Genomic DNA, 25,617 nt, shown 5'->3' with positions numbered 1-25,617 from the left:
AACATCAATAAATTTAAACAAATCCATATGACGTTTTTCTTGTTACAAATTATGGAGTTCGTTATGCATTCATTCTAACGAGAAATAATTTGGTCAATATGCTTGTAAAATTAAATAATTACAATCCTACGAAGTATTTATTAGGGGGAAAATTTTTCATTTTTCAGTCATTTCTTATATTTTAAAAATAACATTATATAAGCAGACTAAAAAAAAATCCAGTTTGCCACAAGGGCAAAGACTATCTTCCACATTCAATAGTAGCTAATGCTAATAAAATATTATGAAAATGGAAAGCATTTTAATACACATTTTTATATTACAAATAATATTTGATTCAAGAAATAATGATCATTGATATTTGAATGTCGAATAAAATGCTGCTGATATTTTAAATGAGTGAAAGAGCCCCTAAATACATCGTTTTAGAGGAAATACAGAAAACTTAATGTAACGGAAAAAATACTTGTAGGAACGAGCTGAAATTTTGTATGCTCTTCTCCCCTAAAATAGCTTCGATTTATGTCCAAATTGAAACGTTTGCCTTTAAAATTTTTTTAAAGGCAATTCTGAATCTTTTTCGTATATTAATAATTGCTTTTTAATAATGAATATGCATGCAAAATGTGCGCAATATCTTAAATTTAGACTACTAGAATTAGGTTTCCCGGAAGAACATATAAAGTAGTTTTGAAATTTGATTTAAAAAAGTGGGTGTTGCCACTGGTAATTTGGCGACCCCTTTTGAAATTTTCAGTCAAAAATCTTTAAAAAGTACTTCGATTCTTTTCGAATGATATCTTTTTTTATGATGTACGGTGAACAATGCTAGAATAAAGCTGTTGACTTTTGTTTCTCTGCGTCTGTACATTAAATAAAAAGAATGACGTCAAGCAATTTACAAAGCCCTAATTTATAAAAAAAGTATCTTTTAAAATTTAAAGGTAAAGTGACTTCGATTTATATGTAAATTTAAAATTTTCAAGCAGTATTTTTTTTTTTTTTTTTTTTTTTTGTCAACGACGTGGCCTTGATATGTAAACCTTTTCTCTCTAATATCAAATAACAACTCTTTTTTATTGGTTCTGTACAAAATGACTCTCAAAAAATTGTATTGTGTTACAAGGCATGTATTATATTTAAAAAATATGGCCGGCAAATAGCCATACAGTCAAAAGAGAGAGGAAAAGTCATGTTTGGAGAATACAAAAGACAATTTTACGAATTCGGTGGAGATGTTTGAGTCATAAAACTAGAAGCAACTAACTGTTTAAAGCAGGTAAACGATTCGCATTTTTATTTATTATAATTATTTATTAGCACATTGAAATCTCTTCCATAGGCAATCAATTTATTCAAAGGAATGAAGGAAATGAAATTATTCTACATTTTTTTAAAATTCAAATTTTAGAAAAAACAATTTCTACTTATCATTATATCATCCATTTTATTTATACAAGAATGTAATAAATTCTCTGAAACAATGCAAATGACGTACTTTAAGTTCAGGCCTTTTTAAACTAAGTGTTTTGATATGAAGTAGGATTAAAAAAATACTGAAAAAGTCTGTTAATATTCGAAATTGTGGCAGGCGTAAACAAGGAAACAAAAATTCAGAAAAAAATTCATTAAAACTCAAAATAAATCCATTTAATGAGCTTTCTCTTGTTACTTACTTTCAAATTGGCGATTCATTATTCTGTTTGTTTATATGCAAACTCAGGGTTAAGAGTGCTTGGATGAGGAAGTCCAACCTTAGCAATTATTTTACTTAAAGCCAATGGGGAAACATGAATAAAATAAATAAATTACAAACATTCCTCCTTTTGAACTTAAACATAAACCATGAAAACAAAAATGCATTAGAAATTATAATTTATTAATCAGTTGATTTTACAAAATATTCTCCACCATCTCAAATTGGGTACAGGGTCTTCTGGATTGGAAGTAATGACTTCGAAGAACCCAATGACTTTTTTCCCGACGGAATTGCCAATTTTTCGACGAACTATTTTATAGACACATTTGTAACAATATATAAAGTATATTATATATTTTTTATACATTCATATATAATAATATCACTATACATTCATAAAGTTTATTAAATAGCTCTATAGAGTTTATAAAGCTTATTATATGTTAAATTTTTAGCTTATTATACGTTAAAGCTTATTATAAGTTATTTTTTTAACGACCGACGAACTGTAAACTAATGGGCAAGTATACAAAAAAAAAAAGCAATTAGTTTAGAATTATATATTCAGAGAAATGAATATATTCTATATTTCAATTACCATTTAACATAATGCATAGAAAAATACCCAATAATGAAGAATATACAACTCGCCAATCAACTGCCAAAAATCTTTCCCTAAATGCTCTACTTTAAGAATTTACTTATTTTAATAACAACAAAAAAGTAGCTTAAGTAATTATGCTGAACGCAGAATATGTGATACTTTTTGCAAAAGTTCAATAACATAAACTCTCTGTTTTTATGTTAAAAGTAATCTCATGAAAGTGGAACACAAGTGAAATTCTACTGAGTATTGAAATTACAGTAAAGGCATCCTACAGGAATGTTGATATTCAACTAATATATAAAATACTGTAAAATGACATTCATACCTCTAAAACATGTTCAGGTTGGGCTTCTCTGTCAAGTAAGATAGCTGTTGTAGTTATCAGTCCTAAAGAAATAGAAATAAAGAATTTCATTTTCTCAAATTTTAATAAAATTACAACTTCTATCAAAATAAGAGAAGACATGAAAATCACTAAATAATGTTTTCAATATCAATGTTTTACAATCACAGATATGCAATAAAAAATTAAATCATGAATCAATATTTCTAAATTTATATTGTCCAGGCAATTTTTCTTCAACAGTTTTCATTTTATATTTTGAAATTTATCGACTGTTATACTGAAAATCCGCATTGAAAAAAATTGAACTGAATTGTACAATAATTTTCAAGTAAATAGGTGGAAGAGCAAATGCGCTGTATTAAAAGAGAGGTTCAAGTGATTATCCTTATTTCGGAGTAATATAAAATAGTTTTAATTTTTAATAATAGAGGGCAGCACGATGTATTTCCGCAGCTTTATATAGCTGAAGAATTTGAAACGGTCACTCAAACAAATAATGATAGTAAATACTATAGTAGATAATAGCGAGAAATTTGAAATTGCAATTTGAATAAAACGCTATTTTTAAGCATATAATTATTCGGTGAATTGCTATTCTTTATTGTCATTCTATTCAAGTCAGATTTTTTTTTTCCATCATGCTCAATTACGAATCTTACAATTATACCGAAATGAAAATAATTTACAAAAAAGTTCAAATGGTTTTCAGACTTTTAAATCCAGATTTAAGAAAAATGTAAGATTTAAAAAAAATTATTTTTAAGCATCCAGAGAAGGGTTGATAGGTTAAATAATAATACTAATAATAAACTGAAGTATTTTTCTTTTTTTTTCATAACAGAATTGGATCTGACAATTTAAATCAGAACAAAATGCAATGTAATACAAGAACACAGCACCCGATAACATTTCTTTTAAAAATGCGAAATACAATCCCATGAAAATCTTCAATGTTACAAGTAAACTTTTAAGAATTCCATTCGAAAAAAGCTTGTCCTAAGTATCACATAATTCACACGATATAACGCAAGCACAGCTTTTTAGATACAAAGATGAAGCGACAAAAATTATTTAATAAAATGGCATGAAAAGAAATACAAGGACCTCCAATCAATTCATGATTTACATCAGCCATTTGCATAGAAGCCATTGCAGTGGAAATGGCTCTGGACATTTTATTGAAAATACCACAATCTACAGTTCACTTTTTTCTAACAGCAACAGGAGATTCCTAGCTACAAGTTGAATGATGTTAATTAAAATATGGGACTATCAAACCATGTGCGAACAAGAGAAAAAGCAGCGTGTAACTTATGAGTAACAATTGAGCGATATCTTTTCATGATTTTGACAAAAAAGTCTATATATATATATCATGTAATATGCGGTCCAGTTATACTCTTCAGTATATCGCGATACTAAATGTTTTTCAACTTATTTAAATTTATGAATTCAGAAAAGTAATATTATGTTTAACTCATACTTTTTTATTTATTTATTAATAAAAAATAAATTCATCTTTTTATCTCAATAAAATGACTTTAATGTTGGAATTCAATATTCATATTCTCCTTCTTTCACTATATATCAAGACAATACAGAAAATTAATCATTCGAAAAAATACAAAGTAAAATTGGTTTAAAATACAAAAATTCAATATTTTCTGAAATAAAAATATATTTAAATATAAAAGTAATCGAATTTCATCAAGATTTTTTTTTTATTTCTCGAGCTGTATGAACGTACATTACTCGATCACTTTACTGTATCCCAACAAATGATAAATGTTTTAGGGAAAATGGCATTTTATTTCTTAAATAAAGTATTTTTTAGAACTTTATATCTGTTTTATTATGAAAGTTTTTGAACAAATGCTGCATATATTTCTGGCAATATAATATATAATAGGTATCCAAATGTTTTATGGGAAGTTTCCCTTACTCTGTCTGTTTCTCGGATATAGTGAATTCTCAATAATTTTTTTTGCTAGGATGATTACATAAATTAATTTCCTTTTCGGCATTTTTTATTTTTTTAAATTTTAAGATACTCCAATTTACCCGGAGAAAGTACAAATTTTAAATTGAAACTAATTCAAAATTTAAACAATTGAGCTGTCCTAATATACGGGCAAAATTAAAAGTCAAAATTTTGAAAAACTATTCATTTAATACACTTCTGTGAGAAAGAAAGATATCTTTCAGTTTCTAATCTCTCAAACTCACAAATCCATATTTCCGCCAAATTAAATTCGCCTTCTAATTCACCCCAACACCTGAGGGGGTAAACCCACCTGAGAGCTCAACTTCTACACAATTGAGAAGTTTCCTTTTGGCATTTCGACAAGCAATTAAGACAAAGTGAGAATTCACAAGCGTCCTCTATTGTTGCTGCTATGTATCGATGATTGGGAAATGACCCGAGGCGAGAATCCAGTTGACGCATACGGGTAATTTCGGTGCACTTTGCTTGTGTCCGAAATTCACTGACCACGAAGATTCTAATATATATTAATGCCACCTATATATATATATATATATATATATATATATATATATATATATATATATATATATTAAGCGCTGCTCTTGAATATCCATTGAAAATGCCTCCGAGGTTGAAATGATTGGAATAATTAGCAAACTCAGTAGCTAGTTCATCTGCCTATACAAACATGGGATTAATATGACAAGAGCAATTCGACTGTTTCTGGAACAGATGTATAGAAATGACCTGGTTGAGGATGGGGCGTTATTAGAATGGAGATTTGTTGAGCAGTTCAGCAATATGAACTGAATGTATAAACAGAGTAGATTAAACTACACACTTGAAAACCGTTCGAACAAGCAGTTTAAATTGATAAGCTGTTAAAACCGAAAGTTATCTGGCATCTATCATTTATTTCAATTCAATATACAGCTTCAAAAACATGTTAATATTGTTTTTATTCATTTGTCAAGGTTTTAAAGCCATTGAAAAACAAACAAAAAAACACACACACACACTTCATCCAAGAAATTTTAATAATCCAATTAAAAATACATAACTTATTGTCTAATGCTGAAATAAAAAAGAAACTATTTTAATCTTCATCTTGAACATAAATAAATATAAGTAGAGTATAATTAAAAGAACTGCGAACTTATCAAAGTATTCAAGTACTCAATCAATCAGAACGATTTTTTTTCAGTATATAGATATTAACTTAAATAATTTTGCCCTATCAGAAAATTTACGTATTTCATAAACAAAAGCAGCGGTACAACAAAAACAAAGAAAGTCAAAATTTCTCTAATTTTCAAATAGTTAGATATTTAAAAGTAAGGGCGAGTTTTCAATGACTAAAATGTGATGAATATGTGAATCAATATTTCCGTAAAAGCTGAAACATTCTAGCGATGCAAAAAATTGATATATAAGTTCACAAAATGGTTCATAAATAAGTTCTTTGCAAAATTATGAGGTCTATCCAGTAACTAAAACAGAATTCTCAAACAGCAAATAGAACATATATAAGCACATTCCTCATCAACCGCAGAATTGAAATTCTTTTTGCACTTTAAAACGCAATAACATAAATACAAAGGAGTTTCCTGTTTATTTTCATATAGAATATGATGAACAAAATTTCAGTTTTTGGGTAGCATAGTCCTTACAGCATTGAAAGTTATATGAAACAATTCCACCAGAGTTATTGTTAAGTACATTCAACTATGCATCGGTACATTTCAAGAACGTAAGGTAGCATTTTGCATTTTATGCTTTCTACTCATATTTACTTTTAGAATTTCTACATTTCTGTAGTTATGCCAGAAAATAAAATTACAAAAAGACCCCAAGAAGAAATGTCCAATGCTCACTTGACAATAAAGGATAGTGCTATTTTCATAAGACTTTAAAAAGATTTCAGATTCTTAGATGGTAAAATATCACATATCTTATTATAAATACAATAATGGGATTATTTTCCCCTGAGTTTCGGAGAACCATATCATCAAAGAGGAATAAAAGGGTCAAATACTCGAGAACGTAGAAAAGACCTTTAAAAAACGTCTTCTAGCAAGTCCATGCCAGTTAATACGCTTTATTTGCAAGCGTATTGATTTACGAGAAGCTTCCAAAAGCCGCAGTCATGGATATGGAGATGTGACAATTTATAAAGGTCAGCCCTGAGGTTCGTTTAAGTAAACAAAGAAATAGGAAGTCAAGGGGGAAAATGAATACCTTCCAAAAAATTTTGCAAAAAATAAAGAATTTCAAATAAAGTGGTACCTCGCCTTTTCGGTTATAAAAAGAATAGATTGAAAAGAAAAATTCCTCTCGGCAAACTGGAAGGCAAATGTAGATTTTTTTTACATCTAAGTTACTATTTTCAAATTCCTTTCAATCTTTAGACAAAATCTCAAGGGGAAAACAGTGAAAATGAGGGCTTGAAAATCACTTTTTAGTCCCTAATTTCTAAGATAATGCAATTATCGAAAAACTTTAAATGCAAAAGTTGTTCGTCTTAATAAGACACTAACTTGGCTCATTGGATCCCTTTTTCTATCTTCAATGTTAAGAAAGTTACAGCAAAATGATAAGTTCAATCCCCACCATTTCCATTCCCCTTTGAGCTAGATGGCCCATTTACGAATTCAACCATGATTTTTATATTTCTAGCAACATAGTCCAAATTAAAATTACTCTAGTGATAAGATAACATGGATAAAGCGTTATACATGTGTATATATAAACTTTTGAACGAAGGGTGGTTTTGGGTTATAGGGACCATGATCGGTGAAGAAAGGAAGAAATTTTCACGAAGTCGTGTCATGAGAATCATTGCAATAGGTAGTCTTCCTTTAGAAATCTACCTAAAAGTAGGAAAAATAATAAACCTTCAGAGAATTCGAAAAACAATTTAATGTCTATGTCAAGGAATGAAGAAAAAATCAATAATAAATTTATTTAATAATGTTTTGTCAATAAATAGCTAATTATCTATAGGATTAAAATTCAAGAGTATCATTCCATTTATATTCCTTGATAGATAGTCAAATTTCTTAAACTGCCTTTCAAATGATTAGCATTCTATACTTAACACATTGATTTTTGAGAATCTACTGAAATAGATGATAATTCCAAAGTAAAAACAAACACAAAATTGTTTAGTTCGCAGAAACGGCACTGCATTAAAATCGGCACAAGTTAGTACTTTTAGCAGATGAATTCTGAAGTCATAAATTTTACAAGTTTTGCTGTACATTTCTAGCAAAATATCCGTTTAGGTAATTAATCCATTTTTAAAACATATTCATTTAGCGAATAGCATATCATTTAATAAACAACTGGCATTATTTCATTCGATTGATGTTCAGGAAGGCGTAACCTTATGTTATGCTAAGAACATATGTATAAGAAAATAATTCTACTTTACAAGTGATTTTTATTGAACAAAAATTAGCTTCTTGTTCAATAAAAATCAGTTGTTCTTGCTATCGTTTCATTTGTAAGTTACCACAACTCACTCACATACATAAAGAAAAAAAAAAAAAAAAAAAAAAAAAAAAAGAAAAGAAAAAAACCCCTCAGTGTCAAGAACCGTAGCTTCAATTTTTTTAGCTCTTTCAGTCCAACAAGATTTGGAAATTCGTTTCACACTCTTGCATACACGAGTAGTCCCGCCTTTCTAAATCAAAGACGCTTCGATTCCATTAAAAGACTGAATTACTATTCGTGTTCCGATGGGATTGCAAAAAAAGTATCTAAGTGAGCTCTAAAAGAAGTCCAAATAAACTGACACCAAGCTCAGTTGCTGCATAAAAATGCCAAGAGGTGTAAATAGCCCTTCGAACAAGTAAGCAAGAAATATATTTGGAACCGAAACAATGCTTTAAATCTTGAATAAAATCCATTGAAATATAGGAAGGGATATTTGTACCAAACCATTGAAATCAAAGCATCTGTGGAGAAGACGCTAGCATTTCAAAACCTTTGGGAATGCATACTTTCTACTTAAAGACCGTTTTATGTGATTAGCACTTGAAAGAGACACCGCAAGTCTTTTCAGTTTTTTCAATCACTAAAAGTTGTGTAATTATTCATGTTTAGGCAAACGTGAAACGGATAATTTTCTTTTCTGTTAGCCACATTCCGACAATGAAAAAGTTCGAGAATATCAAAAAAACCTTTTCTTTATTACAAAGAGTTTTGGTTTTGTTAAAAAACAACTTCACTGTTTTGAAAAGCAGTGTGCTTACGTTTAATTTCCCCCCCCTCAAAAAAGAATCTCAAAAGGTTCAGAGGTTTTTTTTTAAAGGTTTCTGTAGGAGAACATGTTCAAATGAAGATGTTGCTTGTCTCAAAATATAATAGTTTTATTGTTATATATTTCTGCTTCTAAATGATAACGGAAAAATTCTTTGAGCTGAAAGAAATAGCTTTGAAAGAATAAAATTCTTTCATTTTGTTTACTGCCAACGATTTCAAATACTTTGAAAGCTCTGTCAGAAAAAAAATGAAAATTTTTTAAACAGGAGTTTTAATTTCAAGACTGATTATTTCGCTAGAGTTGCGCACATATCAACAGACAGTTTTTTACCCTCCAGTTTTATTTTTATTCATCGAACAATTTAAATACTTTATCACTCTTTTCATCTGAAGGTTGTTCTTAAAAGAGGGTATTATTTAAAAAAGAACAATCACGTTGTTTAGTTATAAGATAAGGACTTTTAATAACTATGCGTTTTACAGGCTGTTGAAAAATGCTGCATTTTAAAAGTATAAGTAATTTACTGACTATTTAGAAATTAAATCCTTTGAACAGTGAAATAAACACATAATGAAATGCTAAAAGCGTATTTAAAAAAAGCAAATGAATTATCACCGGAAACTGTGATTCAAAAACTGAATGATTTGGCAGAATTCTTCTTCTGGAGCAATGAATGTGACTAAAATGATTTGCTGTGTCTTGGACCAGCTTTGAAAAATTATTTACTATTTATATTTAGAGTGACGCTGTCTGAAAACACATTTCTAACATAGTTTCAATAAATACTACTCACAACTGCCTTTTTTGTAAACATAATAAGGCAAATGGATTTATATATACGAGGGAAAATCAAAAAGTACAGGGACTTTTGCAATTTCTTTTTCCAGGGTTTGGTAACACTGCTAAAATCCAGCGCTGAATGAGAAGAAGTCGGCAACACTTCTATGCAACATGCCACTCTTAGTCATTAGAGTGTAGTAGACCATTAAATATGGCAGCTCCACTGTCCATCTGCATCAAAGAGGAAATAAGGGCAGTGATTCGCTTTTTGTTTGCGAAAGGTGTTAAACCTGCGGAAATTATTCGTTGAATGCAAGGCCCGAGTGGTAAGGTCTCGGCTTCGAAACCGGCGGGTTTCAGTTTCGAGGCCCGATTCCACCGAAGAACCGTCGTGTAAGCGGAACTGGTGCACTTTAAATCTGTTGGAGCCAAACGTTCTCCAGCTGGTGTGGAAGTTTGGAGAGGGGATGTCAGCTCATTTGACCGCGTTCAGAATGACGAGGTCCGTCCCAAAATAGCACTAGTGTTGCTTTAAAACGGAGCGTTAATATAACTAAAATAAATGAAACTCATTGAATGCAAACGCAGTATGGTGACAGCTGTTTATCGTGAAGAACTTTAAACGTAAACGTAGACTATCAGCTGGTAAGATTATGCTAACACCATTCGGCGGTATAGAAGGTGTAGTAACAGTTCATTTCACCTCAAGAGGCAAAACTGTGGACAGTGAGAACTAATTTGAAACCTGCAGTCAGAACCAAATGTCGTGGAAAACTTCGAAGAGGTGTCATCCTACATCAAGATATGGCTCGGCAACATCCTGCCTAAAGGATGGCCGAAAAAACAAAAGAGTAGGGATTTGAAGAGCTGGAACATTCGCCATACAGTCCAGATCTGGCTCCAAGCGATTTTCATATGTTTGGATCACTGAAGAAAGCGCTAAGGGGAAGAAGATTTTCAACCGATGAAGAAGTAACTGATGCGGTGCAAAATTGGTTACAGATAAAAATCGGAAAAAAAATTTGTGAAACGAAGAGAAAAGTGCGTTTAAGGCCAGGGTGGTTATGGAAAAAAATAATGTATGTTTCGGTTTTCTATCATTACAATAAATATCTCTTGACTTTATGAGTCTCCCTAGTAGTTTATATACTAATAAGTTAAATATTTTCAAAAGATAAGTCATTCAATTCAATGAAATATTTGTAAAAACTGAAATACATGCAGCAATTAATTAAATTCCCCTGTATTATAGAAGTTATTTTTCTTCTTTTTTTACATGAGTCGATTTTCAAATTAGTTGAAAGTCATTTTGAACTGAACACACAAATATAGTGATATTTATAAAATGATAAATAAATAATAATAAAATGATTATCAATGATAAATAAACGGTTGCGATTTTTTTCCGCATAAAAATAGCATGCATATTTGGGAAGATATAAAATTGTTTCTTAAAAAAAGAATATACACCATTTTTTTTTTATTAGAACATTCCATTCAAATGTTATGAAAGTTCCACAGTGTATAACATATGTTAGAGCAGCAAATATTTTGAATATTAGTGGAAATATGTAGTAAACAAGTTCTTGGTATTAATTTATTCAGTTCATGATTTAAGAATGTACACATTTGTATAATGCTTCATGTATATTTAGTTTTAAGGAAATCTAAAATAAAAAGGAGTTGCAAATAGAAAGTTCTTTTTAAATTGATTAAAATATGTATTAACTTTAGGCGACAGTCTAAAGTGCAAGATTTGAGATCACAGCATGAAAATCAGTCAATAGACATTGAAATGATGAATGATTTGTTTCCTGTTTAAACAAATATAAAACTACCTCTGTAAGTGCTTGTATTGATTTTGTTACAGAATTAAAACGTATGTGAGGAAAAATTCGTTGAGTAAGCTGAGTTGTCCAGACCTGATTCCTGTATAAAGGTATGTCTGTTACCCTACATGATTTACCGATAGTTTCAAACATGCTACAGTTTGATTCGATCTCGAAATTATTTTTAAATTTTCTTTCTTTTATGTCGAAATGCAATGAATCTCCTCACACTGTTGATTCTTTACAAGCTTTTGCAAAATCAGAACATAAAAGAAAGGGGAAAAACAATCCTCACAAAAGAGAAATTAGTTATCAGATAAGAAATAATTCACAATGAAAAATATATATATATATATACAACTATCTATTACTGCATTACCTTTTTACAAAGGTGGTACATAAATCAAATTTTCGGGTAATCGGAAAAGATGTAGTAGTTTTATGATTGACTTCTAGTCTTAGTTTCTGGAGCCATAATTCTGTTTGTTCTCCATAGCTGTATAAGCATCTTCAAATGTAGGCATTGATTTGATTAGTCTATTCAACAGATCAAATTAAACACTGATTTTTTTTAAATTTAAATTTCATAAGTCAGGGACTAATTTTTGTAACAGACGTATTTTACTATTCTTTTATACCATATCCGAAATTTTTCTTTCACAAATATTCATTAAATATCGGAAGCTACTGCAATTGGAGTTTTCAAATTATTAACCAGCATGCAGGTGAAGCAAAATGGTGTATTAAAGATTAATATTATATCCAGTTTTTAAGTGAATTAGTTGTTGTTTTATATCTACAGATATAAAAATCATTCAATCCTATACTCATCTTGATGGAAATAAATTTTCTTGGGAAGGCCTGTTGCGTGAATTAGTTTTCAAAAATAATCAATCCATATCATTTGCTTCTGTGGTAAAACGGAGAGTTCACAAAGCCATGGCTTGAAAAGCGCAAACTCTGAGCAGGTCGCAAATGCATGTTTAATTCATAGCAAAAGCCGAAAGTGTTTTCAAAAGCTTCAATTTTCTGAGTTGCAGAAGGAAAAAAGCTTTAATTTTATACTCCGCGCCCAAGATTTGCATATAAATTCATGTAGAGAAATCCATATATCATACTGAAATCCTTTGGGCTGTCAACGCCACAGGCAGAGTATAAAAATGGGAGGAACTCAGATTCGAGCAATGACCTCTAGAATTTGTAAAAAGAGTCATTGAGTAATTTAAAGTACTTAACGGAAAGAACATTTTCCAGATCAAGACTGTTTAGACCGCGACTAGATTAAAATGATTTTTATTCTTCAATGTATTATCAATTCAATTAATTTTGCATCTGACCAAATCTAATAGATTACTGAACTTTATTTTTGATGAGAAAAAAATATATATAATATTTTAAATTCATAAAAATTATGCAAAGTAGAGTGCTTGGTAAATATAACCTGAAAAAAATTCGGTTTGGTTCAAGGTTTCGTTAATACCATTCAATTTTTACAAAACAGATTTAAAGGAATATATAATAAATGATCCCTTCATAGCTGTAAAGAAAGTGACTCGTTTTTAACAAAAATAAAATAATAAGTCTTAAAGAATGAGGAATCTGATTTCATTTCACTTTCATAATCAAAAAGAAAATGGAACTTATTGAGAAAATTAGGTTCAATTTTTTCCTTTCTTTATATTCGAAATTCACCACACGAATACAGATTAAGTATAAATGTAGGAAATTATGACCAAAGTTTAACTATCCTAACATTTTAAGACCATTAGCGCACTAAAATCAATTCATATATTTCATTTGAAAAGTTGCATCGATAATTGTTTTGCATCTAAAGTATTCCTTTATAGAGGGGAATGAATTTTTCAGGAAAGATATACACCGTTTCACTTTAAAAGAGTTAAAAATGCGTAACGTACGAATAGGCAGCGACATTCATCATACATTGCTTGACAATTGCTAAGGAACAGTTACGTTTTTCGGAAGAATTAAGTATAGACAATGATTGAAGAAATGAAACTAAGTACGTATTTAGTAGGGAGGATGTGCATTTATTATAGTGCAAAATGGTGCAGATATCGTAGAATTAAAAACTTAAAATTAAAAAAGATGCCCCTTGGATGATTTCCAAATAGCACCACAAAAATTGATCTTCAGCTCAGAATGATGCAGACATGAGTACCTTAGTAAGATGTGTGATGACACTAATGCACATTTGGCATCTATTCTCCACTAAACTTTCGAATCCCTATCGTCCATAAACTAAAAGTCTGGACCTACAGCAACCCTAAAAAGACGAACATGATCCAGAATAACTTCTCTGCAATACCTTTGCGATGTAACGCTTCTTCGCTCAAAGATGCGAAGTGGTGTTCTGCCATTGTGCATGATGCTTGCCCACACTATCATGCGTGGGCCGTACTGATCACGTTCACTAACAAACTTTTGTGCATAACGTGTTCCACGCTCTCTTCACAGTAATTGGTGGTCAGAATCACTTGTCACACTGAAACGAGATTCGTCTGAGAACATCACTCTGAACCAATTTCGGATATCCCAACCAGCATGTTCCTTACACCAGCGTAACCTCTCACGACGATGGCGTGGTGGAAGCGGGATGCAACGAACAGGCTTCCGTGCATACAAACCAACTTGATTTAATCACCGTGAGATGATTCTTGCAGAAACATGCGTACCGGTAGCAGTTGCAAGGTTTGCAGCTATCTGGCCAAGAGTTAAATTTCTGTTCCTTTTTGCCACGAGGGCTACATAACGATCCAGTAAAGATGTGGCGTTCCTACCACGACCCCAGGCATGCTTTTGCAAAGCATTTCCACCTTCAGCGGCTTTCTTTAATCGCTCTTTGATACATCCATTGCAGCAGCTACAGTGGTGACACTTTCACCTGCTTTCAGTCGTCCAACTGCTCGTCCACGATCGTAGGTACACAAATGATGTCTTGCTGAAATTTTACTCTTAATTATTGCAAGAACCAGACTGAATTTCAGAGAAAAAATTTTTATAACACCCTGCACTACTTTGGGTCAAACATCAAACAGTATGAATTTTCGTATGAAGATGAGCTTGTATGCAGTGTCTTTTCTACAGATAACGAGTCCTGGCCTACCACGCCCTCTCAACTTGAATTTACTTTTATTGGTCAGCTGTCTGAGACGCAATTTTGCATAAATCACTTGTTCCTTAGCAATTGTCAAGCAGTGTATTTCGAAAATACTCAAAAGGCTACTGCCGGTTGAACATAAAATTTATAATATATTTGAACAAACTATTCATCTTTAAGCTAGTTTACAAACATTATAAGTACAAATTTCATTTCATTTATATGATACGCCTAAAAATCGGGTTTTTACTCATATGTTATTGAATTACTCAGAAATGGAATCTACATTCAGTGAATTCGCAGTGAACACATTGTATTACTCCAAATATGTTGAAATACCTCAATTATATCAATCTATAAAATACCCTGGAGATTCTTGAAGGTAGAAAGCTAAAACTTATAGCAGTGTTAAAGCATAAGGGCATACGTTTCATTAATAGTAACGCCATCAAAACTCATATTTACAAGAAACGCTCTTCTTAGTTTTTAACAAAAGCTAAATTCGAAATTTAAATGACATACTGACAAAGATTAAAGTGGAAAGCAGAAATGGAAAGAGGAAGAAAAGTTTTTTCAAAAAAATCGATAATTTCGTCAAATTCTAGACTGGATTTTCATCGGATGAATAATTGGATTATTATACAGATAAAATGGTGACCCCCTTAAGTTCGCCCCATTAATTCTTCTTCAAACTGTTGTTGAAAAATAGCAAAGCGTAAGTAATTAGCATTGACGTTTCAAGACTTAAAAAAATAAAAAATCTGCAATACTTTTCATTTTGGAATCTTTCAGTTATTGGGATATATCATTCCTTGAAAAGGTAAAAAAAAAGACCAAAGAGAAGGAGGAGGATACGAAATCGGAAGAAAAATTTTTTGTGAAAAAAATTTCTTTGGAACCACGAATAAAAGTCTTTATCTCTTTCCGTTTAATGCATTTCGAAGAGTTTATTTTGTTTTTGACTTTTCTTCAACACCCATATTTGAAGAAGAACGTAGGCAGATACCTTCATTTTCTTCACTTCATATTCCCAGTTATATTTTCTGCATACCTTACTTTCCAACCTCGAACTTTATTTTAAGACCAGTGAAGTTTGGTCATTCATAATGTGTTTAGAAAAAAAAAATACCATGTAAAATATGATGGGTGTAGTAATGAGAGTAGTATAATAATAGGATGAAAACTTGGGAGTAGCTCAAAGAAACAGCGAATAAAATCGTTATTTAATATAGAATTGTAGTTAAAATTTATCTGTGAGCGAAATATTTTCGATACAAAATAAATTAATAAATTAACTGTTTAAAGTTAACAATATAACAATACAATATGGGCCCCGGTAAATGTTTTTGATGAAAAAATGCATCACTGTCACTATTTAATTCATTGTTTGAGATGCTTAATCATTCTTAACAATACTGTTAGATGATTTTAAAAGATCATATAATTTAGAAGGAGTAAGGAAATAATTCGGTATTTATTTAACTTTTTATTAGACATTGTTTAAAAATTAATAATATTTAACAATAAAAATTTTAGTAGAAATATGTATTAAATCTTCAAAATCCATCATTTAGGCATCCATTCATGCCTATGAATTGTTATAGCTCGTAATGCTCCCTCTCCCAATACCGGTCACAAGTCTAGGAACTCCAAGATTATGCCCCGCATTTAGTACTTTCTCCAATTTAAAATTTGATTCGATTGAGAATCAACTTCCAGCTAAAAAAAAGTCACATTCATTTGAATGAGTCTCGTATATCGAAGAGATCACTACGTCAAGAAAAAGGTGTTTATTTATTAAAAATATGGAACAATCAAAATTGTTATCACAATGTCTGAAGTTGGGACGGATAGTCGAGGTTGAACTTTGCATATGGATTTCACTGATTGGAGGCAAGGGAAAGAAAGTATGCAATAAAAAGTACAATTTTGAAAACAGTACAGTTTACAACGAACTAAGCACTTCATATAAATGCTATTTTGATGATTTTTTAAAAAATCTATCGAATTTGGCTGACGATTTGCTTTCCCTCACGTAAACCTTTTTTCATAGCTAACTAATATAATATAATTCATCACCTTCTAGCTAGAATATATTCATCATTAGAGTCTATAATAAAATTTTAACTCACTTTTCAACTGAGCCGAATTTTTGAAGAGAATTTACTTTGTGTCAAACTCGCCACTGCCGTTTATTTTTCTAACGAATCTGTATATGACTATCTATCTACGATATATAGAGATTACGATAGATATATATAATGAGCTTATAGAGATTTGCTCACACATCTCACCAGTCAGTTCTTCGCTATGCGTCCAACAACACATTAACATCTCTAGAATCAAGCAGAATTGCAACTTCTCTATTACATAAAAGACTTGATTTGGCTCCGATTCATTTCTATAAGAACTAAAAAATCTTTTTATTTCTATTATATGTTTTGATATAAGAATTTCGAGTGGGTGTCATATTCTGAAAATGGGAAATATTCGATGCGGGAGGGAAAATCAGGAACAGATCATTCGAGGTATATTTTTATTGTACAATGTATTCGGCCTCAAGTTATCCAAAAATGATGGCGTGCGCTCATAATTAGTTATTATAAATTTAAGTGCATTCGACATCCCAAATCAATGAAATTCATGTAGCGGCTCTGCAGATGGTTATTACGTAGTAAAAGCTTCAGTTATTTCAAACGATCGTAAATTTTATTCATTTAAAATCAATGAAACCCAACACGATAATATTTATATTTCGCTCTGAATTCAAGAACCCATGCACAAATCACTCTTCAATATCTTTTTAACAATAATTGTTTTAAAATTACCATACTTCGAAATATCTTTAATTATTCCACAATATAAAAACATTTAGATTCTCAACATAAAATAAATTCATCCAATTTAAGGGAAAAAAACTAATGTAGATGTTTGGAAATAAGTTCTTAAATTAGATAGAGTCGTAAAGAAGGAAAGAAAAGATAAGGAAGAAGTATGCATATAAAAAAGATCTTCAGTGCCAAATCAACAACAATTATTATCAGCGAATTCATGTTAGAAAGCGATGTTAGAGCGATAAGATCTTAATTTAGTGAAAATCAGAATTTTTTTAAACAAGATGTATTTCTTAACATTTTCTTTTGTATGTTGAATGTCTTTGAAAGCGATGGCTAATGCAGTTAGCCATCGCTTTCAAAGTAATTATTAGCTAATTCGGATATGAAGGGAAAATGACAGAATGCATTCATTGAATTCTGTTTCCATTTTGGGTTTCAGTAAACATTATTGTTTATTACATGTTATTCAAGAATTTCTTTTTTCTATCACGAAGATTCACGATCGAGTCACGGGCTGAAGTACAAAATGACATCGTGAAAAACTTCAGATCATTCTTCTGTATTAGTGGAGAGTCACATTCATTACAAGTGGAATAACTTTGGGAAATCCATAATAACATATTAAATAGGCTATTATATATGTTCAAAGGACATTTTTTTATTTATATTTTCGAAACATAACGTGTCATATGAGCATTCTTAGTATAAATTAGGCTGTTAAATAATTCACTCAGATATAATAGAATTCTTTAAATCAGATGAATTTAATTTAATCATGCATTTACATGATTAAATTAAACACACACACACACAGCAGCAGCAACAACAACAAAACAAATGCCTGATTTTTTGTTGTTGTTATTCTACAAACATTTAAGTACAAACACCTACACACCTACAGTAAATAAAAATCATACAAAAATATTTTCAGGTTGATTTGTGTCCATGTTTGGTCATATGCACTCTATTCCCGCGAGTTTACTGTACTTCAGCTTTATTGAAATCATTTTAAACGACACAAAAGTGTGCCTTCTGAAATATTCTGTGTTTTTTGCAAAACAATAGATTTTAATCTTGAAACATTGCTATGTTTTAAAATTTGTAAAAAACGACATCAAAAAAAGTCAATATTTAAGAAATATCAGTTTAAAAGAAAAAAAAATCAATCCAAGAATTTATTTTTCAAACAACATTTTTGAAATCTCTGCTAAATAGAGAATAATCTATTTTTTTTATTCTTTCCTTTTTAAATTCAAATGTATTTTAAACGAAGACCGTTTGCATAGTAATGAATAACTGAGTTTTTTTTTTTTTTTTTGCTTAAGGGAAAAAATTTTTTTACATGAAGTCGCATGGTTTTTGAAAAAATGCCATTATAGTTAAGATTCTGGATGTAAATTATACACAAACAATCAATTACATTTTAATCTGAATAAAATACCTATATGCAAAACCAAGAAAAAAAAGCAAAGAAAAATGACATCAAATACGAGGGCAATTCAGAAACTAACCTCCGATTGGTCACAGTGCGGGTAGTGGGGGGAGTAGCGCGCCATCTGTGCATTCACACGCTCAGCAGGTCAGTCGGCATCAAGCCGTAGTCGAGTGAACATCGTACCTGCGCTAGTTTAGTTTTTGTGGCAGTTTGAAATGTGTGCTGCAATAGAAAATCCCGCCAAATGTGAAGTGCGTGCTGTTATAAGGTTTTTTACAGCCAAAGGATACTCTGCAGCAGCTATTCATCGTGAGCTTTGTGCCGTGTACGGACCAAAAGTTATGAGTGAAGGAGTTGTCCGTGAATGGGTACGTTTATTTAAAAGTGGACGAGAAAACGTTCATGATGAAGAGAGGAGTGGTAGACCATCCTTGGTGACTGACGAACTCGTTCAGACAGTTGATGCAAAAGTTCGTGAAAATCGACGTTTCACAATGGCGGAGTTGTCTACTGATTTTCCACAGATTTCTAAGACTCTTTTGTACGAGATAGTGACAGCAAGATTGGGTTACCGTAAGTTCTGTGCACGATGGGTGCCCAAAATTGTTACCGACCACCACAAAAGTCAAAGAATGGCCTCTGCATTAGACTTTCTGTCACGTTATGAGGACGAAGGAGAACCATTGTTAAACAGAATCGTGACCGGTGACGAAACCTGGATTAAGTACGTGAACCCTGAGACAAAACAACAATCAAAGATGTGGGCACATTCAGATTCGCCTACCAAACCAAAAAAAGCCCGGCAAGATTTTTCTGCCAGAAAACTGATGTCAACGGTGTTTTGGGATGCCAAAGGGGTGTTGTTGGTTGAATTCATGGAACGTGGGACGACCATTAATCAAGACGTGTACTGTGAAACACTAAAAACATTACGACGGGCTATACAGAACAAACGCCGTGGTACGCTGACTTCCGGTATCGTTTTTTTGCACGATAACGCCCGTCCTCACTCTGCTCGCAGAACAACAGCCCTTCTTGAGTCCTTCAAGTGGGACGTTTTCAACCATCCACCTTACAGCCCAGATCTGGCGCCAAGCGATTATCACCTCTTCATGCGTATGAAGAAATGGCTCGGGTCCCAGCGGTTTGATGACGACGAAGAGCTCAAAGATGCGGTCACAGGCTGGCTCAAGGCACAAGCGGGTGATTTTTATGCAGAAGGAATTTCAAAGCTTGTGAAGAGATACGATAAGTGCCTCAATCGTTATGGAGACTATGTCGAAAAATAGTGCAAAGATGTAGTTGTAAGATGTATATATTAAAATATTTTTACTTAACTTGGTGTATTTTTTTCAATCAACCGGAGGTTAGTTTCTGAATTGCCCTCGTATATGCGCAAATAAACTCACTAATGAATAATGTTTCTTGCGATGGAAATATTTAAATGAAATTTGAATAAATTTTCTCATAATTTATGAAACGAAAGGTTTCAAAATTAATTAATTTAAATCAAAAGGACTTTTTAATTGTAGTTCCGATTAAAGACATTGTTTGTATTCAAACCAAGATTACTTCCTGTTAATTAATGGTAGCAAAGAAAATATGTTTCCAATTATGAAACAAAACACAAACAAAAAGAAAAAAATTCACAAATTACATATAGAATGTCAATAAATAAATAAATAAATCAACAATCTTTTCCTGATATGTAGCGATTCTATTTAAAATGATTTTCTTTTTTGTAAAATAAAAGGTTGTCTCTGAAGAAAGAGGATAAAAGTCTACTCATAAACAACACATAATTGCTTTAAACTAAACGCCTCAAAAAGGAAATACTCCGGGCTATAAAACTAAGAAAAAAAAGAAACATTGTTGCTCCAGTTCTCTGCTGTTTCCGGAAAATTTCCGCTCCTGACCATGAGTGGTTGCAAAGAAGCTTTTTATCTAAGTTGAAGATACTTCACTCAAAAGGTTTCGATTAAGGTAAGGGGTAGTCTTTTGTTAATAAACAGATCGAAATAAGTGTTTTTTTTTTTTTTTTGCTCTTAAACCTCTTCCGCTTTCTCCAACAATTAGAGATACGTTGCTACTTTAAATGAAAGTAATTTATTTGTTTTGTTCAGTGAAACTTGCTAGAATTAATTCTGAAAGTTATCTTTTTATAACAGCAAAATAAAGTTGATTCCTGTGACGGTAACATAAAATTTTCAAATTGTCGAGTAACACACGTGTATAACTTTAATTATACACACGAAAAAAAATGTTCTACCTTAAAAATTGATCATTTGGAAAGAGGCCATTAGCAGCGATTTCATCGTAAAAGAGCAAGGGAATTCATTTCTTTTGAAGGATCAAAATCTTCATAACTCAACTATGTTAAATTCAAGAGAGTGACACCAAGAAAAGAGCTAAATACTGCTTAGTTTATAGTAAGAAATAAAAGCACAGAAAAATAAACGCAATCAAAATTTAAAAATAGCGAATACTTTCCAGCGTGTTAAGCTCTTTCAATGTTTTATGATATAGTTAGACGAGAATGTTTCATAACCTTTAAAGGAAATATTTGAAAATAATAAATGAAATTATTTCATATTATTATTTACAAAAATGTTTCGTCAAATATATAATATAAAGAAAATATAATCGCCAAAGAAAGTGAATATAGATTTATTTTTTTAAAAGAAGTAATGTTTTCAACAACTAATATTTGAAATCTTTCCAGAGCGTAAAGTAAATCAATATATATATGAAATGTATTTCTGGGAAAGGAGCACGCAATGCGTTCTTTAACCTTTTAAAGGGCCATTTTTTTTTCTAGTGATATTATGTTAAAATATTTTTAAGCTTAAAATTAGAATAAGAAAAGGGATTCATTTAGCTTATTAGATAAATTTAATTTGATTAATTAATTAATTTGGTTAATTAATAATTAAGTAACAAATCAAGACACATCATTTTGTCTGAGATAAAGAACCGAAGCATCCAAGTTTCTGACTTACTAAAAAAATTTGTCAGAACTCATGCCAACCTACATCATTTCGTACAAAGACTGATAAATTTGGTGGGAAGCATATTTCCCACGGCCCTAGAAAGGGTTAAATGGAATCATTATAATCTTCATAGTGTTAAGATAAGGTAAATGCTTCATTTTAGATGGTTTTTAAAAGCCCTTGTTAAATCCATGATATATGCGCGGAGCACTCCAAACAGAAAAATAGAAAGCGGGGGGGGGGGGATGAACCATGAGAAAGCACTCTGAAGTTCCGCAGCATCCAAAGAGGATTACCCGAAATTTAACTGAGATAGCATCTATTTTAGACGCGTGTAGATACCGAAGCACGGGAAACAGAAACGAATGCAACTCAGAAGTTAAAATGCAGTTGAACTCAAGTGACTTAAAACTAATCAATTTTAAAAAATATGATTCAATTGAAATTATTACAATCCCCCCTCTCCATAAGACTCATATGACGCAGAATTTGCTAGCATAAAATTCTGCGAAGACGGAAAAGCTTACTAAATATGTTCACAATTTAGAAAAACAAAATTCGTCATTGGTCGTGATTTGAAATAAATACTCAATATGCAAAAATAAACAAAATCATTTTAAATGCAATAGAAATTAATCGTAATATTAGTTTACGATTAAATCGTGATATTAGTTTGTTTTAGATATTGATTATGTGGGTCTTCAGAATACACAGTTGATGAAATATTAGTGATCTCGCAAGTTTTGAAAGAGTTTGTATAGTTCTTCTTTACCTTTCTTAACTTAAAAACATTCTTGAAAATCCATGGTATATTCAATAAATAAATTCAAAAGCAATATAGGTTCCTCAAGTTTTGAAGGAGATTTATTCAATAAAGCTGTTTAGAATTATCATCGTCAGTGTAGCATTTCTTCATTGGATAATTTGAACAGGTTTTTTGAAAAATATTTTTTGTACTTTTCCGAGATTTTGAATTTAGTCGCAAGCTTTTATATTCTCGGTTTCTTTGGCAAAATTGCATAATTATGGAATCCGTCAAAGCCACATGAGTTGAACAAAACATGAGCTAATAACACAATTCTGTTTCTTTTAATCTAATAAAAGGAAAATAAAAGGTAAAATATGATCTGGAATTAGCGGACTCATTGGGGCGAAAACGTGCCGAGATTCTCGTGAAATCGAGAGTCGTGCCATGGATAATATTTCAAAAAAGATACGAAGGTTGTAATTGTGTTATAATATACAAATGCAAAACATGCAACGTACTTACCATATTAATCACAAAGAACTGTACCTTTTTTAGTGAAAAAACTTATATAATTTAAAATTTGCATTACAGTTCGATATTAATTCTAGTATAAATCAATTATGTTTGTCTTTTATTATTATTCAGAGTTAATATTTTAATTATTATTAAGCTTAAACTTTGAAACATTCCATGTATAGAAAGATGTGAAAGTATAACTGATGAAGCCAATTCATTCAATTTTTTTTGCACAAACTTTGCCTTTAAAGACAAATTTAAATATTGTGTGATGTTCCACTTTATACCGATATTTTTTTAAGTTTTTATTATTCAAAATTAAAAATATAAACTTGACCGATGACTAAACTAAATATGACAAAAAAAAAAAAAAAAAAAAGAAAAAAAAAAGCACTTTACTATAGTGAGCAAAAAAAAAAAAAAAAAAGAGTTAATCTATCTACCTATCTGGCGACAAGGCATTTAAGGCATCTTAAGTCCATACAACCTTTTTCGTATTCTCAAGTTGACCTGTCTTAGATAACCTTGACCTTAGTTATAATAAAGTCGCGGAGATTTAATCTTAGACTCAGCAAGATCCAGTATTCTACAATAGCAGACTGAAAAAGCCAGTTTCTCTGTTTTAAAGTAAAAAAGAAGACAGTCAAAAATTATAATGCTGAAATCTTCGTTGGGCCAGCAGGTCGACAGCAATCGTAGTAAAAATGCAACTTTAAAACGTTGAAAAATGAGACAAGAACTGAAAATACAGTCTTGTGTGAAGGCAATGGATGAGGAAATAGCTCTTTCCTAGACAAAACAATAAAGTCACGTTTTTCACAGACGAAATGATTTGTCTCAATTTCCCCAAGATGCAAGCTGCACAATATTCTTCTATCATAGTCGAGAGAATACAAGTTGAAATTTATGTCCATACCTTTAGCTTATCTAGAGCAGCATTTAATAAAACCAAAGGAGTGTTAACTATTTGGTACAAAAGAAAAGGCAAGTTAACTACAGCACTTGATTTCAGACGAAACTGTAGTCAAGATGAGACTTTCTTAAACGTACGCATATTATAGGCCAAAATTTATGAAATTTCTTGAACTTCATATATTTTACACAATTTAAATAATTATTTTCATTTTAGAAGATGTTTCAACATAAGTTTCGTAATTGATTAAGTTTGATTACTTCATGCTATGGCTACTATATAGACTCAGACATTGCTTTAAAATTAAGACTAATATAGACTCATAATGTCACAACTCAAGTAAAATTGTTGAATGATGGCACCCAAAAATAAAATATTTCCAAATAGTAAATCAGTAATATAATGCAATTTTCAACGCATATTTTATAATTCCAGAGATAAGGCCAAAATTATAATTTAAATTTCTCCTTCATTTATCTTCGTCTTTGAAATGAACGTGCGATTAAAAAACAATGGATGACCACTGGAGTGTTTAAATGGAGATGAATTGTTACATTGACATCCTGAAAGAAATGAACACGTGGCCAATAAAGAACTTAACTTCGACAATCTTAGAAAGTTTTAATAAAAAAATCAAACATGGGGAAATATAAATAAAATCCTTATCTCCAAGATACATACATTTAGAATATCAGGATCAGCAAATATTGTATCTCCCTCAAAAAAAAAAAAAAAAAAAAAAGATTCAAGACAGGAAAAAATCCCCACAAACATACAAATAACTGAATCAGCGGGGAAAAAAATCATACCGTAACAATAATTGTAAGAGAGTGTAAGAGAGAAAGAGAGAAATGGTGGAAAATGAATTCATACTTTACTTTCATAAAGTACTTTTTGACTTTTATACGCTAAATTAAAAAAATTGTAAAATGAATTAAATTTTTATAAGGTTTAAGAAATATGGCCTTTCTTGCAATATACCGTGGGGAAATGTCAATGAAGCATATGTTGATAGCACAAGTCATTTAGTATTCCACGTAAAGCGCCCAAAACGATGTCTAAGGCAATATTGTGGATGGCATTGAAGATGCGCAGCGTAATTAGGATATCCAATAGAGATGTAGTGTGCCTGTCTTGGAGTTACTAAATAAATGACTCGTACTTGGAGGAAATTGCAGGCCAAATCAGAGAGATCAGCAAGTATTTCGAAGACACCGTTTACCTGAGCAAAGATACTGTTGCAGCTACGTAAACGCTTCCAAGGAAGCCATTTTGATAATGCAGTTCGAATGGATAGCTTCAAGGTGAGGAAGATTTCAGTTAATAAAGAATTTCTTTCACTTGAAGGATTTAGCATACTAGATAGAACCTTCCTGGTTTTATGGATTTTTGTATCATTGAAAAGGATAGAAGCGCATTGCTAAAGGAAGAAATACACAGAAAACTTTAAAATCGTCTAAAAAAATAAAGACGCAACATTTTTCAATCTTATTTGTTTACATCTTTCTAATTTTTAAAGCCCTTTAAAGGTTTATCCATTTATTG

General features: G+C 31.0%; 1 protein-coding gene across 3 annotated transcripts in view; it reads right to left on the bottom strand.

Moving 5' to 3' along the window:
• Positions 1–25,617, bottom strand: part of LOC129960261 (fat-like cadherin-related tumor suppressor homolog) — a 595,142-nt gene that overhangs the window by 84,070 nt on the left and 485,455 nt on the right. For all 3 annotated transcript variants that reach the window (XM_056073541.1, XM_056073540.1, XM_056073542.1), the window contains one exon: positions 2,632–2,693. In XM_056073541.1, the coding sequence (XP_055929516.1) occupies positions 2,632–2,693 (62 nt within the window). The remainder of the gene's footprint in view (positions 1–2,631; positions 2,694–25,617) is intronic.

The sequence above is a fragment of the Argiope bruennichi genome, chromosome X2 (genome assembly GCF_947563725.1).
Source record: "Argiope bruennichi chromosome X2, qqArgBrue1.1, whole genome shotgun sequence".
In the NCBI taxonomy this organism is placed as follows: domain Eukaryota; kingdom Metazoa; phylum Arthropoda; class Arachnida; order Araneae; family Araneidae; genus Argiope; species Argiope bruennichi.
Note: the sequence above shows the minus strand (reverse complement) of the source record. Positions and strands in the feature narration are given on the sequence as shown.